At 41.3% G+C, this 16,853-nt stretch overlaps 1 protein-coding gene across 3 annotated transcripts in view; it reads left to right on the top strand.

Annotated features, from left to right (window-relative positions):
* Unc13c (unc-13 homolog C) overlaps positions 1-16,853 on the top strand; it is a 483,555-nt gene that overhangs the window by 229,462 nt on the left and 237,240 nt on the right. For all 3 annotated transcript variants that reach the window (XM_060384763.1, XM_060384762.1, XM_060384764.1), the window contains exons 8-9: positions 9,007-9,234; positions 11,248-11,389. In XM_060384763.1, coding sequence (XP_060240746.1) covers positions 9,007-9,234; positions 11,248-11,389 — 370 coding nt within the window. The remainder of the gene's footprint in view (positions 1-9,006; positions 9,235-11,247; positions 11,390-16,853) is intronic.

Raw genomic sequence — 16,853 nt, forward strand, 5'->3', positions numbered from 1 at the left:
CCCTCTGAACTACTTTTCCCCGAATTGTCCCCTTCTACTTTTGTGAGTGTGCGTGACCAATGGGGTTTAATTACAGCTGCTTAGATGAGGATGGGAGTGGGGTTATTTGCTGCACCAAAGACAATGGACCAGATTCAACTGTACTGTGTGTGGGGGCTAAGTGATGAAGCTGGAGTAGCAGAGGCTGGGAAGATATGAGAGCCAGCTCCGCCCTCATCTGCTGATCTTAGCCTCTGACGGAGACATGCAAACAGGGGAAAGTGAGAGTGAAGTCCAAAGGTCTAGAAAGGAGACAACGAGAGTATGATAACAGGTGATGAGGAAGAATTGGGTAGGGTATGTGGGACATAGACAAGCAAAAGAATCTGTGAGACAGAGGCTACAGGCAGAGACTAGAGGGCAAGAGGATGGTAGAGATGGGGTCAGGGGAGAACCACATAAGCACCCTTAGTTTCAAAATGTCAAGATGGTTCAGTGGTTAAGAATACTCGCTGCTCTACCAAAAGATCTGAGCTTGGTTCTTAATACCCATATAGGGTGGCTCACAACTGCCCATAACTCCTGCTCCAGGAGACCTTACATCCTCTCTGGCCTTTGTGGGCACCTGCATTTGCACACACACACACACACACACACACACACACACACACACACACACGTCTTTCTATCTTTAATCTCTCCCTTAAGTTTCCCTTGATGTATTTGAAAATTTGAGTACCTTTTAAAATTACTGATTTGTCCCCGTAAGCCAAAAAGATATTTTTATTACTCTAATTGGGAAATTTCTGAAGTTACCAGTGAGAAACAAGAACTCACCCTGATTTTGTAGTTTTGCTTTTTGTTCGTTTTTTTGTTTTGTTTTGTTTTGTTTTGTTTTCCTAATGAACACATTTCCCAAACTCATCCTAGGAGCCTGCCTTTGCTGATCAGGATGCTTCACTGCAGTGGGGATGCTCCAGGCAGAGCCAGGGTAGCAGACATCAGGATTTGGCTTGGTTTGGGGGCAGATCCACTGACAGTCGAGTCACTTCTGCAGAAGGTGGCAGTTTCGCAGGACAGGGCCCACATGCCCTCGTTTTCATCACAGAGCCACCTACAGGGGTGGGAGAGATGCTCCTCTACTTATCTGGGCCTTTGTTTGCAAGAACCCCGTGGGTTATCAGCTCTGAGTCTCCTAGGAGGAGGTGGCCTCTGGAGGAGTCTCAAGTCTGCTCCGTGGAGAGACTGAAGGCATGTGAAAGGAGGAGGGCTGGGGTTATCTCAGATCTAAAGCAACTGCTGGAAAGGGTGGGAAGATGTCACCTCTGTGCCCACCCACGTGAGTCCCCGGAAAGAAAACAGGCATCCAAGGAGGACCACCCACATCATGTCACAGGGAAAGACACGTTTCTACACTACAAACTGCTAGACAGCAAATGCAGCACTCGGGTGCCTCAGCCCTGACATCCCCGTGCCTTCCCTGGATGCCAACACACCACCGCTCAGGACCGTTAACCTCAAGCACATGTAAGGGTTTCTGGATGTCTAAAAACAAACTTACTAAATTTTCCAGGTTCTTTGGGCTTTACTGTCTTTTGTCTTTAAGCACTGTATTGACCCTGACTGGCCAATAGCTATGAAGACTGTAGCCCTTGGCAGGTACTGGGCATGAAGCTTCCCAGAAGCTTCATAATAATGATGGCATAAGCGCAAAGCCCTACAATTCCTTGTTAGAATGAGATATTTTGATAGATGCCTCTGATCTTTGCCTGTTTGACTTTCTAAAATCGCACATTTAATCATTATTAGATGATGATAACTATCTTTTTTTTATTACTCTATGTGCCTACTTTAGCTCAATCCTTACCTAACCTCATTAAAGAAATATTACCACTGTTCACTTTTGCCTATGGATGAGGCAGCTAAGGCTTAGGGTGAAGAAATAGCTATGGCAGTTGAAGTGAAGATCAATCAGTAGAGTGCTTGCTTAGCAATAATGTACTTCATAAAACCAAGCATAGCGTGACATGCTCACCAGCACTCAGGATGTAGAGACAAGAGGACCAGAAGTTCAAGAATATGACCATCTACCTAGCAAATCCAAGGTCAGCCTGAGAAATGAAATTCTGTCTAAAAAGAAATGGAGAGAAGGGAAGAAGTGAGGAAAAAAAGGAAAAAAAAAGGGAGGGAAGGAGGGAGGAGGAAGGAAGCAAACGAGAAGGAGTGGAGGGAAAGAAAGAAAAGGAGAGGAAGTGGTAGGAAAGGGAAGAGCAGGGAAGAGAAAGGAAGGGAAGGAAAGTGAAAGGAAGGGGAGGAGATGAAAGCAAAGAAAGGAAAGGAGAGGAGAATTCAAATGCAAAAGGCTGTGTTCTGGTCCAATTGTAACTCTCTAGCAAATTACCATAAACTAGGTAGATGCTGAATGTCAGGATTTCATTTCTCATTGCATCAGCCCCCACTCACCTCACATTTGCCCCACTGCCAACTATTCATTTTCTGTGCCCCACGAGGATGAGTGGAGAAGAGCTCCCTTGGCCTTGTCTTATAAGGGAACTAGGCATCTTCCATCAGTGCTTTGCTCCGGGTACTCTCCTCTTCTCCAGAATGCCCACCTCTGACACCATCACTTTGCTGATTAGGTTTCAGTGTGGACACTAAGGGAACTACAAACATTCAGAACACATCAGCCAGTGACTGGCTGGTAGGGGCTCACCCCAGCAGTCTCCTTCACCCCAAACATTGCTAACAGCATGCGCTCACACCTTATTGCCTTCCTATGTGCAGCTGGGTACATGCCCTTCTGATGCTCTGACCCTGACAATCACACAGCCTTTGTTTTCTATGAATTCTAAATCTGAGACCAAGGACCAGGTTCTTCAGCACTTTGATTACTGTGCATTGAGGGGAGTATGGATTATGTCAGTGATGATGTCCAGAATTACGTCAGGGCACAGTCTGCAAGAAGCAGGTAATCCATTCAATTGATTGTGTTTGTCTTCTCACCTTTAACTACTTCAAGAATTAGTTTGGCTATTAAGCACATGTTATTTTCTGAATGGTGTGCTAAACATTAGGCTATCCATTTTACAGAGCGTGGTCCTATCAGCTAGAAAGACCTGCACGTAGGTAAGTGGGTCGTTTTGAGTGTTAAAAACGGGGGTGCTTGAGTGTTTATAAGCCGGCAGTAATTGTATCATAGGAAGGCAGGTGCTGATGATACAGAGAGCGCTGCCCCATTGTTTGTTTTCTGTGGTAAAGAACAGAAAACGTGACTGTTCCCCATGAGAGTACTATGTTTTCTGTTAAGGAGAAAAAAAATAAAAATTATGTTCTGAGGATAGAAAGTGACGCACTGAAGCAGGAGACCTGAAGAGTGCTGGGGGTTAAGAATGCCAGTTGACACACTTACGGACACCTGATCTTTGATAAAGATGCCAAAACCATACAATGGAAAAAAGACAGCATCTTCAACAAATGGTGCTGGTCTAACTGGACATCTACATGTAGAAAAATGCAAATAGATCCATACTTATCACCCTGCACAAAACTAAAGTCCAAGTGGATCAAAGACCCCAACATAAAACCAGATACTCTAAATCTGTTAGAAGAAAAAGTGGGGAACAGCCTAGAACTCATTGGCACAGGAGACAACTTCCTGAACAGAACACCAACAGCACAGGCTCTAAGAGCAACAATCAACAAATGGGACCTCATGAAACTGAAAAGCTTCTGTAAAGCAAAGGACACCGTCATCAAAACAAAACGACAGCCTACAGACTGGGAAAGAATCTTCACCAACCCTACATCTGACAGAGGGCTAATATCCAGTATACATAAAGAACTAAAGAAGCTGAAAAGCAACAAACCAAGTAATCCACTTAAAAAATGGGGAACAGAGCTAAACAGAGAATTCTCAATAGAAGAGTATCGAATGGCAGAGAAACACTTAAAGAAATGTTCAACCTCATTAGCCATCAGGGAGATGCAAATCAAAATGACCCTGAGATTTCACCTTACACCCATCAGAATAACCAAGATGAAAAACTCAAGTGACAACACGTGCTGGAGAGGTTGTGGAGAAAGGGGAACCCTCCTCCACTGCTGGTGGGAATGTAAACTTTGGAAATCAATCTGGCGCTTTCTCAGACAACTAGAAATAGCACTTCTTCAAGATCCAGCCATACCACTTTTAGGCATATATCCAAAAGAGGCTCAAGTACACAATACAGACATTTGCTCAACCATGTTTGTAGCAGCTTTATTTGTAATAGCCAGAAGCTGGAAACAGCCCAGATGCCCCTCAACTGAAGAATAGATGCAGAAATTGTGGTATATGTACACAATGGAATATTACTCAGCAATGAAAAATAAGGAAATCATGCAATTTGCAGGTAAATGGTGGGAACTGGAAAGGATCATCCTAAGTGAGCTTTCCCAGAAGCAGAAAGACACACATAGTATATACTCTCTCATATAGACATATAATATAGGATAAACCTACTAAAATCTGTACACCTAAAGAAACTAATCAAGAGGGAGGACCGTGACTAAAATGCTCAATCCCCATCCCGAAAGGCAAAGAGGATGGACATCAGAAGAAGAAGAAAACAGAAAACAAGTTAGGAACCTGCCATAGAGGGCCTCTGAAAGGCGCTGCCCTGCAGACTATCAAAGCAGATGCTGAGATTTATGGCCAACTGTTGGGCAGAGTGCATGGAACCTTTCAAAAGAAGTGGGAAATAGTAAGATCTGGAGAGGACAGGAGGTCCACAAAGAGAGCAACAGAACCGGAAAATTTGAACACAGGGTTCTTTCCAGAGACTCATACTCCAGCCAAGGACTATTCATAGAGATAACCTAGAACCCCTGCACAGATGTAGCCCATGGCAGTTCAGTGTCCAAGTGGGTTACATAGTAATGGGAAGAGGGGCTGCCTTTGACATAATCTGATTGTCCTGCTCTTTGATCACCTCCCCCTGAGGGGGGAGCAGCCTTACCAGACCACAGAAGATGAGAATGCAGCCAGCCACTCCTGATGAGATCTGATAGACTAAGATCAGAAGGAAGGAGAGGGGAACCTCCCCTATCAGTGGACTTGAGGAGGGGCATGGGTGAAGAAGGGGGAGGGAAAGTTGGATTAGGAGGGGAGGAGTGAGGGGTTTATGGGAGATACAAAGTGAATAAAGTGTAATTAATAAAAAAATAAATAAAAATAAAAATTAATAAGAAAAAAAGAGAGGAACTGACACAGCTAAGACACAATAGAAAAGAAACAAATATAGGTAGACACAACTAGAGAATATTATATTGAGCAAGGTCACCAAGGCCCAGAAAGACAATGTAATATTTTCTCTCTCATTTTTGGGTCTTAGCTCTGAATCTGTAGCCTGGAGTCACCACAAGAACTAAGAAAGCAAAAAGGAACCATATTGTGGTGAAGAAGGAGTTTAGAGAAGAAGATGGAAGGATACAAAAAAAAGAAAGAAAAAGAAAAGAAACAAAATCGATCTTTCTGTTGTCTACAAGGAACATGACTAAGAGACTTCTTTTATGGAATAGAACTGGTTTTCAAAATAGTCCCTAAGGATAATCTAAAATTTTTGTTGTTTTTCTCTGTTGTTAGTTTTGCTCATTCATTCTTAAACCTGTTTTTTTCCATTCAGTCTATAGAACATATCTCCATAGACTTGACAAAGAGTATGTTCTTGGACATGGACACGTATGATCTGTGTGTAGCTAGCTTTGTTCCTCAAGGAGATTTATGGATGCTTTGTTGTGCATACAGGATTGACTTAATTATCACCAGAAGACTTTTCAGCTAATTGTGTTTGTGCAAAGACCTGCCTAAAATAAACAAGCAGAGGTCAGACTCCCGACATTTGAACCAACACCTGCTGCTGAGCTGTGTTGGACAAACTGCCTTCCAGCCTCCCCTGCCTTGTTAACTGTGGCCGTAAAGGTCCCTGCAGGGATGCGGTAAGGGAGCAACAGAGACAGCATGGAGGGTACATATGACCTCATGGGGAAACTGGGGAGAACTGTGGGGCGATAATCAGGGAGATGGAAGAACATAAATATAGATTTGAAAAGTGTCCTTGTACTCACCGAGAGAAATATTTTAACTCAAAAGTAGAAAATGATGCCAACCTATGCTTCTAAGGTTTATCACTTTCTCCCTTTGAAGGTCATGCAAATCAGTCCCAGCGGCTGTTCCTGACATAGACTCTGTTGCATGCTTTTTGCTCACTTCCCCCTAGTGGAGCGGCCTCACCAGACCACACAGGAGAAGATACGCTCAAGACGTGATGTGACTTGATGAGCTGGGGTGGGGTTGTTTGGGGGGGGTTGTCTCCTTTTCTGAGAAATAGGGAAGTTGGAATGGAGGAAGAGGGAGGGAGGGGACTATGATCACGATGTAAAGTGAACGAATGAATGGATAAATAAATAATTTTGAAAAAATAATTAAAAAAAAGAGAATGCCTGTTGAGCAAATTCAGAAAGAGCGGGACTGGGAGCAGAGGCGAGTGTTGGAGTTCTATGTATGTATAAGTATAAATACAAATATAAACACAGAGTATATTCATAAAGAGAGGGGTGAAAGAAATGATAAGAGAGAGGACAAGCAGGCAGACCTACTGATTTGGAAAAATACTAGAGTAGTAAAACAGAAAGGTATGAATTTCACATGAAAATTTTCATCATTCAAACAATAGGTTAAAAAAGCAAGATACAGAAAACAAGAAGTTCTGGTTGATACTCCTGTGAAATTACGTAGAAAGGAGTGAGTTTCCCTGTGTAGAACATGTCCCCTTCTGTGTAAGGCTGCATTCTCACTGACTGGAGGACACTCGCTCCCATCGAAGCCAAATTCTCTCCCGGTTCTGTTGTGTGTAACTGCACTGCCTGATCTGTCCATCGAGCATTTTTAAATGGGCCATAAAGGCTGTGTCTGAGCAGCGTGTCATATGTGACAGGGACCGTTGCTGCGATGCATCTCCTCTGATTTCAGCTACTGCCGATCACCAGGGTCTGACTACTTCAGAAAGCTGCCAGGGAGTTTTGAAAGACACATAAGTGCTTATTTGTAGTTATCACTGATTACTTTGAAATTACTTTGAAACAAACAGAATAAAACCAAAGGACTGGAAATTCGTGACAAATTACAGCAATTTTAAAAAACAGTCTGATTGGAAAATTAAGATGTGGGTTTGATGAACAACAGAGCAATGGAAAGGGCTTACAGTTCATCCACCAAATTAATTATGAATTCATGTCTGAAACTCTGATCGAAGCTCTTCAGAAACAAAATGTAAATGCAGAAAATTTTCAAAGCTTATGTGTCTTCTCTGGAAATGACAGATAAGGGGCTTAAACATAAGTTTCAGTCAGCCTTCCCTCCCCAAATGGGCAATTTCAGTTCACAGATCTGACTGATCCGTCCATATTCTAGCAGAAACACAACTACAGCATCAAAGGCAGTGAGAGCTTTTAGAGTTGATTGTCAGAGATTTGATTCTTTGGGATAAGCAATCTCTTGACGTTCCGGCTTTAAATCTGGTGGTTGGAGCTTCTGTGGGCATTTACTGTGTGAATTTAGAAGCATAAGCCCTCGGCCCTTGACGCCATAGGACTGGAGAATTGTTTTCGAGAGCCTCCCTATGAACCAGTGGCCATGACCTTAACGTTTTGGGTATGAACATCTTCATGCTGCCTCTCAGCCTTCGCCTATCTGACTGTGACTGCCACTAAGCAAATTTCTCCAGATGCTTTGAATCTTGCGGGTCTATTCTATCCATCCTTGATATTTAAGGAACATTCCAAATATGCTTGTTAGGCAGGGGAGCCGCACAGTCCAGCCTAACTGTATTTCAGTGAGTGAGAATTATGTTCTGTGTAGTCAAGCTGCTACTGGTAAATTACAGACATGCTTAATTACTTAATGGCACATAATTTACAGATGCACAGCTGTCATAGGGCATGTTTTAACAGATGAATACGATATTTAAAACATTCCTTAAAGTGGGATTCATTCTTTTTTAATCTTCTCATTTAAATATGATTTGAGGGCTGGTGGGTAAGATGGCAGAGCAGAGAAAGGTGCCTTTCTACCAACACTGCCAGAGTGAATTCAGTCCCCAGGACCCACGTGGTAGAAGGAGTAAACAGACCCTTGACAGGGACAAAGTGTGCCATGACACAGGTGTGTGCACATGTGTGCACATTCACTGCCCAGGAAGCCACACATGGCAGTGAAGATATCTGTGGTGAGTGGCGAAGTTGAAGGCCACAGATGTGGTGTTTGGAGAATGTCCCATAGCCAGAAGCATTTGTGAGGCACGGAATACCCAGGAGTCTGATGTCAATCACCAAATAAACAAAAGCTCCCTATAAACCTAAACATGTTTGGGTGAGAGTAAAATTCAGCCCACTTGACACCGTGAGTATGTTGGTGAGGTGCTGCCTGCTAGGTGATAAATCATCCAAACCAGTAGTTTCTGAGTGCTTCTTGCAAAGAAGAACTTCAGGTGAATTTTGCACTATGCTTTGGTCTGTAATGTGTGGAATGGGATTCTTTCAATGTAAAGAAAACCCAACATCTCATTACAGCGCCTCCCACTGAGAATAAGTTTGGTGAGCTCCATGTTATTGATTCTCAAGTGAAATTTGCCAATCCGGTTTTCAGTTTTTCTTAGAGTCATTGAATACACGCATGTTTATGTGACACCCTGATTGATCACATGGATCTTTCATGTCGCTGTTGAAGTTTATTTTTAATTCATACCAAATACTTATAGAACTCTTTGTTTATTCCAGTATTATGGTTGTATGGATGATTGAAGTCCACTTATCTGCCAATAATGCTAATAAGGATTAAGTTCTCTCAGTGAGGTGATTCATTTTCCTGGTGTTTAGCAGGAAAGCCGTCCCAGCTCCTCTAGACTAAGTCTTTGACACCCATGCATCTCCCTTTGAGCCATCACAGAGGGACTCCTGTACAGTCACACAGCCACTGATTTCCCATTGCAGGAGCAGCAGAGAAGAGTTCTAAGCATGGTGCTGAGGACAAGACACAGACCATCATCACAGCCATGAAAGAAAGAATGAAGATCCGGGAGAGGAACAGGCCAGAGGTGTTTGAAGTCATCCAGGAAATGTTCCAGATCTCCAAGGAGGATTTCGCGAAGTACACGAAGGCTGCCAAGCAGAGCGTGCTGGATGGAACATCTAAGTGGTCAGCAAAAATAACCATTACAGGTAAAACGCGTTTCTTTAGTGCTTTATTCCATGTGGAGGGTTTTTAATTCAGGAATCATTATTAATGAAAAATTATAAATAAAATCAATAGATTTTTAAAAATCTTGTCAGTGTTGACAAACCTACCTATTAGGTTCAAATATATGCAGGGAAATTAGAATAATCTTAGTCTGTATTCTGTTAATTTACTCATCAATACCCTAAAGATTTCAGAAGTCAGCTAGCTTTTCAGTTTCCTCCTCCTGAACAGTGACAGCAGAACCTCACTGAGGTTCACTCTTAGTGTGCTGCTTTAAGGAGAATCATTTTAGTAATTACACACTCGTCCACCTGATGCTTAAGACCAATGATGGTTTAAATTCTTTAAGCTAAAACTCTAAGGTTGATCCTCTGGATGATATTCACGTATGCATTGGAGCTGGAGAGACGGGTCAGTGTGGATGAGCACTTTTTCTTCTTTCAGAGGACCTGGTTTTAGTTTCCACTACCTGCATGGCGGCTCACAACCACCTATAACACCAATTCCAGGGAATCCAATGCCCTTCTCCCACCTGCTTGAGCACTGCACACAGGTGCTGTACATAGATACATGCAGGGATACACATAAAATAAGCAATGCCAGAAATATAGCCCCATCTTCTTAACTCTTATTTTATTACACAATAGAATAAAGATACTTTCTTTATACGCATACATCATCTATGAAAATTTTAGATCACATACATTTGAGTTTTGTTGGACATTTTTTCACATACGGTGCATGTAACCTGAGCTAGTACAGACATGTAAGTACTTAATCATTGGATATGTTCTTGATTTTTTAAAAGAAAATTATAGCTATTCCTGTACGTTTCTACTCATGGCCAGCATGGTGTCCTCAAATATGAATAAATATAATTCAGAATGATCAAATCTAACTAGCTAATTCACAGAGTATGTGGATTCATCATTTTGATCTGAAAGATCATGACACCCATTCTGTGTTTTAAGAATGTGGTACATGGCATGTGCGGTAGTCACTTTGATGTGTAATGTATCCCTTAAAATATGTTCCTTTTACCAAATAATAAAGTAAACTATATATTTCCATACTTACAAATGCATGCACGTACGTGCGCACACACACACACACATACACACACACACACACACACACACACACACCATGTTATCTTTCCCTAGGACCTCAACAGCTTCTTGCAGACACTGCCGTAGTTATAGTATTGTTCTAGGAGCTACGCAATTTTGTCTTAGCTCCTTTCGCTTAACGCAGTGTCCCCTAAGCTCATGCATCCTGTGGGAAGCGGCAGAATTTTGTTATGAGCTTCCTTTAATAAGCAAACGAAAGACCTGAGTCAACATTTATCAAAATGAGATTTATACCTAGAGAGCACTACTAGTACATACAAAAAAAAAAATGTTCAGTATCACTGATTATCGGGAAAATGGAGATCTCAAACACAGTGAACTACTTCCTCACACGTTAGATGCTTGTCACCCTAACATACAAAGAATAAGTGTAGGTCAGGATATGGATGGAAAGGGGCCCAGTGCAGTGGTGAGAGGGATGTAAATTAATACCATTGTTATGCAGAACAACAAGAGTCCTGTTAAAAATTCAGAATGGAATTACCATATGCTCCAATGGTCCCACCATGAAGTATAGACCCCCAACCACTATTTTAAGTAAATAGCCTTTTTCCTGTGCTCACTGCAGCACAGTCCACAGCAGCTAAGAGACTAACTCAGCCTAGGTGTCGGTCAACAAGTGGATCAATGGGAAGTGGTAGGCACACACAGTGGGAAGTGCTCAGCAGGAAGAAGGAGGGAAGATGTTGCGGTCCACATGCATGTTCTGCTGTGGAGGTCTGTGGAGTTCAGCAGGCTGCGAGAATGAGAGAGCTGAGGCTGAAGCTGCAGACCCAGGGCGAAACGACAGAAAACATTCTCTTCTAGTGGGTTTGTTTCTGGAAGCATCGTCCTATTGAAGCCTTGATTTCTGGTTCATTTCAGTGGTCTCCGCACAAGGCTTGCAGGCAAAAGACAAAACGGGGTCCAGCGACCCGTATGTGACGGTTCAAGTTGGCAAAAATAAAAGAAGAACGAAGACCATCTTTGGAAACTTGAATCCGGTGTGGGATGAGAAGTTTTACTTGTAAGTACACCCCGTAAAGCTGTCGCAGAGACAGGAGTGTTTGAGAATGAGCTTAAGAAGTTCAGGAAGACTAACGAGGTCGTCGTTATATTTTAATCTCGCACAGAAACGTTGAAAAGGGAGACTAGAATTTTAAGCTTAATATTATGAAATGTTTTGCTCATTTCCGAAAAATACATAAAAGTAGGTGCACAAGTATGGCAGCACTGAAGGAAGCAGGAGCTGCTTGACCGTGTAGCCTGTGACTTGGGATGTGAGTCCTCAGAGTTAGGAATCCCTGGGCCGGACAAGCAGTGTACTACAGGTGAAGATTTGTGACTAATGATAGAAGACATGTTTTGGGTACCCCCTGGCCCATCCATCATGGTGGACATGAGAGGAAATGGCTGATGATAATAACTTTATGACTTTTCATTGTCTGTGAGGATGGTTATTTATAAACTCTACCGCCTACCAGCAAGAAATCATTTTTCTCTCCAGGATTCTTTGCTTTCTATAACTCTTCTGGAGAAAAAAAAAAAGTTTCTAGTTATTATCTGATAGAAAGCCATTAAGGAGTTTAAATCCGTTGTTACCCTCCTTTACATACTGAGTGAGCGATCTTGGACTTGTTTAAGAAGTGAAGTATGGAGTTTTGTTCTTGTTGTTTGGTTGAATATAGACCAGTGAGAAAGTGTTAAAAAAATTGGCTCAGGGAATCATTTGGGATTGTGTAACTATGAAATGAGCGATGAGGTTTGAATGGTGTCTCTTCTCAGAGAGATGGGCAGGCGAATCGCTAACTCTTTTTAAGTGGAAGACAAGAAATCAATAGGTAGTTACAAATTGAAATTCTACTGGAGTCAAGTAAATGAATAAAGCTGGTTAAGGGCAACAGGGGAGAAGGATGGCAACTGGCCATCGAGAGCAGAGAACTCAGGGTTGAGGTGGCTTGACAGCCACAGCATCGTGCAGGGAGGGCACAGCTTCAGATGCTTGATGCAAGCTGCACAAACAAAACATTAAAAATACCTTGCCTTGAGGCCTCATTCACAGACTTAATCCACACATTGGTGAACAGTTAAATTTTGCTATTATGCCTCCTTCTGTAAAATCACTGCCTTAGACAAGATGGCTGGCTTATCTCTTACCCCTAAAAGGCTTGTCAGGCCCCATAGACATCTTTCTCAATGACTTTTTTTGTGCCAAGCAGAAGCCAATCTGTGTGCTCATGTGGCATATTTTAGGCTTCTCATATTCTACGTTTTCATAGATAGAGTCATGAGGCATGCCCCTTTCTTCCATAGACTTCCATGTACTTAGCATACATATTTTGAATTTTAGAATGCATTGCTAGTTCTTACCTTTTTTTAATTGTTGTATAGTATTTCCACTTCAGTTCATTATCTAATATGGAGTCCTGGTATAACCCAAACTTCCAGGACTTGTTAAGGCTAAGCCTCAAATCTTTTAAATCTCAGCATTTAAAATCCAAGCATTCTGCCTTGGATGCAGTAGCATCTTATATAGGTTTTATTATTATCTTTCTAATGACTAAGAATTGTAAGCATTATTGTGCTTACATGCTGTGTCTCTCCTTCGATTATGTGCCTACTCGAACATTTTGGCATTTTTACAGAGTTGTATTTTTTAGTTGCATATGCTTTATAGTTTTACACTTAGATATTAATGCATATTTAAGTAAAATTTAGTGTGATATAAGTTATGCCTATGTATAGTTGAGTATTTGTCGTTTTGAAAGCATTGTTTATTCTCAGCTAAATTGCTTCTTTACCTTTTGATGAAATTCAGCTCTGTGTGTGTGTGGGTGGCTGTATTTCAGGACTCTGTTCTGTTCTGTTTGTCTGCCTATACTTAAAGTTATGGAGCTTGAAGGCCAAACCCTTATCAAGAAGTCTTCAATTAAGAAAGCTTTCTACGTTAAGCCTGCTCCATTTATTTCCATATTAATTTTGTAATCAGTTTATCATTTCTTTTCAAAACGAAGCCGCAAAAGAGTCAACTCCAGATAGAATTTTCATTTCTTAATAGCCCTGTATGAGATTCTAGTATTAAATCAAATGGAAATGAGCCAGCAAGTATCCCAGCCTCATCCTTAGCTTACCAGGAAGCGTTTTTTGCCTTTGTTAATTCAAATCCTAGCTGTAGCTTTGCCGAGGTTGCTGTTTCTTCATTTAGGAAAAATGTCTTTCACTACATCTTCTGTGCAGAGAGTTTTGATGAGAACGCATACATTGGATTGGGCTCCTGTTCTATTTCTGTGTGTATTGGTATGTCCATATGGGTTAGCTTATCATTTTGTGAAATTCTTTGCAAGCTACATTCCATTGTGTCTGTGTTTCTGTTGCTCTCTGCAGGAAGTCTACTGTAGTCCTTGTTTTCGTAGGGCACATGTGCCTTCTCCCTTCCCGCTGCCTTTGATAGTTTGTTCTCATTTTCATAATGTCATCCTTATGTGGTATAGTGTCCCTTTCCTTGCGTGTCTAGTACTTGGGATTTGTTGAGCTGCTTGAGACTGTAGATCTGAATTTTTCTTTCATTAATGGGAAAAATCTCAGTCATTATTTCTGTAAATATCACTTCTGCTTCTCACCTCAAAATGGAGTTATGAAAAGTGGAGTTGAGTTTTCTCAACTTCAAAAATGGAGTTATCAAAATTCCATTGAGTCCTCTTGAACTTTTCTCAGGTTCTTGATCCTCTGACTTGATTCAATTTAATATTCTTTGCTGCACAGAATGTTTGGTTTTTTAAAAAGATTTAGTTTATGTTGTATGTATGTATGTGTGTATGTGCATGGCTTGGGTATTGTTCCTTTGGCTCTGAATTATTTGGCTTGTGCTGTTCTTCTTGTTTCCATATGAGACTTCTGATTTTTCCCTAGTTCTATAAAGAGCGCCACTGATATTTTAGTGGAATTACATAGCATTGGCTGTTCTGGCTGTATGGCCAGTTTCACACTATTAATTCACACTATCAAGGAACACAGGTTATCTTTGAATCTTCAAGGGTTTTCTTACATTTCTGCATCATTTTCTGGTTCCACTGTGGAGGTTTTTTTTTTTTTTTTTTTACCTCCTTTTTTGGGTTTCTTCCTGAGTTTTTGTTTGTTTTTCTTCAGGGTCATAATCAATGGCATTCTTTTCCTGCTTTCTTTCTCAAGGGATTTGTCATGGCTTGTAAGGAAAAGAAATTGATATGTGCTGCTGAATTCTCCTAACTACTTAGTTGCGTTTCTTCCATTGGTCCTAAGAGTCTGTGCACTTTTTGAGGCTAGACAATACCTATAGTAAATGTTTGATGCCCTTGACTCACAATCTGAGAATTTCCATTTACAAAGCTTAGCTTTGTCTGCAAGGTTTTCTGTCTGCTGCAGGTTTTTTCTATTTGCATATCTTTACTTCTATATTGTGTCTTGGACAACACTGCAAATATCACTTTGTCAGCAGCTTGGTGTTTTGACATTCTGTAATTCTTACTCTTTGTTCCGAAAATCAGTTACATACTTTTTTATTTGCTTGATTATTATTTCTTGCTTTATTGGTCTTGCTTTACAATCTATGAGATAGAATTGAAATAGGGCTTTAGGATGATCATGCAGACTGAGCTTACTGCCTCTTGAATTCTGAGGCTTTTCTCATGGAAAGTGGCTTAAGTGGAAAATGGCTCCTTACCTGGCCCTGGGTGGGTGCTGGGTTCCGTTGAATTTAATCCATCCACTGTTCTTAAGCAAGCCTTGAGGTGTTTTCCCAAGCATGCCCTCATCATTATTCAGCTGACTTCTGACAAGGAATCCACAACAGAAGGTTGGAACCCTCCTTCTGGGTCACTTTCTTCAATACTGTGCCCTGTGCCCTCCAGCTACCTTGTTCTTTCTGGAGTTTGAGCTTTGTCTTTCCAGCTCAGAGAGCCACAGTCACTCTGCATCTCTTGAGCAGTGGCTGGGACAGTCTCCTAAGACAGGAAGCTGAAGTGATTATGAGGCTCAGCCAAGTTTTTTCTCCTGCAGGTGTCAGTTCACTGACTGAACTCTATCATGTTTGTATGTCTTCTAGACTTTCTGTTTTTTGTTTTTGTTTTTTAATGTAGGATATTATCCTTGTTAGTCAGTGTTAACTGGGATGAAAGTTTGAGAACCTGAACTTAAATGATAGGTGAAAGTAAAATAAAAAAGCATAAGAGCCAATGCAAGACATGGCGCGCGGGGTTGGGGGGGAGGAACTAAACACGCCTAAGGAATTTGATACGTAGCTGACCAGTAGCAGTTGAGAAATAAAAAATCCATCTCAACATTTTTTGTCATATTTAATCTTATAAAGGTTCCCCAAGAGAAATCAGCCAAGTAGTGATAAGTGTTTGTATTAGGGAAAACACTGCCATCCACATCAGGATCATGTAGAAGGTCTAGATACAATAGTGGCCAGAGTTCACACCAGCCAAAAATAAAGTCAGTCCCAGACAACCTAGAAAACACCCAGATAAGCACCCAGAAGCGTATATCCAGATTCTAGGACTTTCAGCAACAGAGTGGTGATGCTCTCATGTGGAAAGTATTCCAACTCGAAGAGTGAAGATGAGTGAGGGCAGAGTATGAGGAGTTGAAACCCTGCTAAAATAGAAGGAGAGTAGCAGACTTGAAAGGTTGTTAGGTCCATCGCTTTCATTTCGTTGATGAGAAAATCAAAGTTCAGATGGGTTGTGGAAGAGCCAGCTCTAAAAAGCAGCTACCTGTTGTGAAGCCAAATGCAAGACGTAAGTGATGAGGACCAGATGTGCCTTTTCCCACAACCAGATTCTCTGCTCTAAAAAGTGCTGTTACTCTGTCAGAGGCAAGCCAACACAGAGCTTGTAAAACTGAAAATGGAATTATTGTTCAAATTCTGGGTTTGGTTATAGAGTTTAATTGTCCCTCAGTTAAAGATACTGTGATGGCCTCTGGAGATTTTTATGATAAAACATTTCAATTTTAATTCTTAATCACTTCTTGCACAGCTTAAATTGAGAAATTTTAATTTTTAGGCGTGTGTGTGTATGTGTGTATGTGTGCATATGTATTTTTATGTCTGGGTATGTATGTGTGTATGTCTGTTTGTATATATGTGTATGCATGTGTTATATATGTGTGTGTATGTATGTATGCATGTATGTGTATGTGTATAGTATGTATGTGTATGTGTTTATGTGTATGTGTGTGTGTGAGTTCATAAAACTAGAAACAGAAAAGGAAAAGAAGGTATCACAGGAGAGGAGGAGAAAGGATGAGAAAAAGAAATGAGCGTGCAATGGAGCATGTGTAATAGGCAGGCCAAGAGGATCCGCTACGGGAAAAGGAAGGAGGACCGGTCAAACAGAGTACGTGGGAATATGCCATCAGGAAATGCAATACATTGAATGCTAACTTCAAATTTAATTTTAAGAAATGGATGGATGGCATGCGCATGGGCCATTCTGGAGAGTGCTGCAGAG

Source organism: Meriones unguiculatus, chromosome 6 (assembly GCF_030254825.1).
Source record: "Meriones unguiculatus strain TT.TT164.6M chromosome 6, Bangor_MerUng_6.1, whole genome shotgun sequence".
NCBI classification, from domain to species: domain Eukaryota; kingdom Metazoa; phylum Chordata; class Mammalia; order Rodentia; family Muridae; genus Meriones; species Meriones unguiculatus.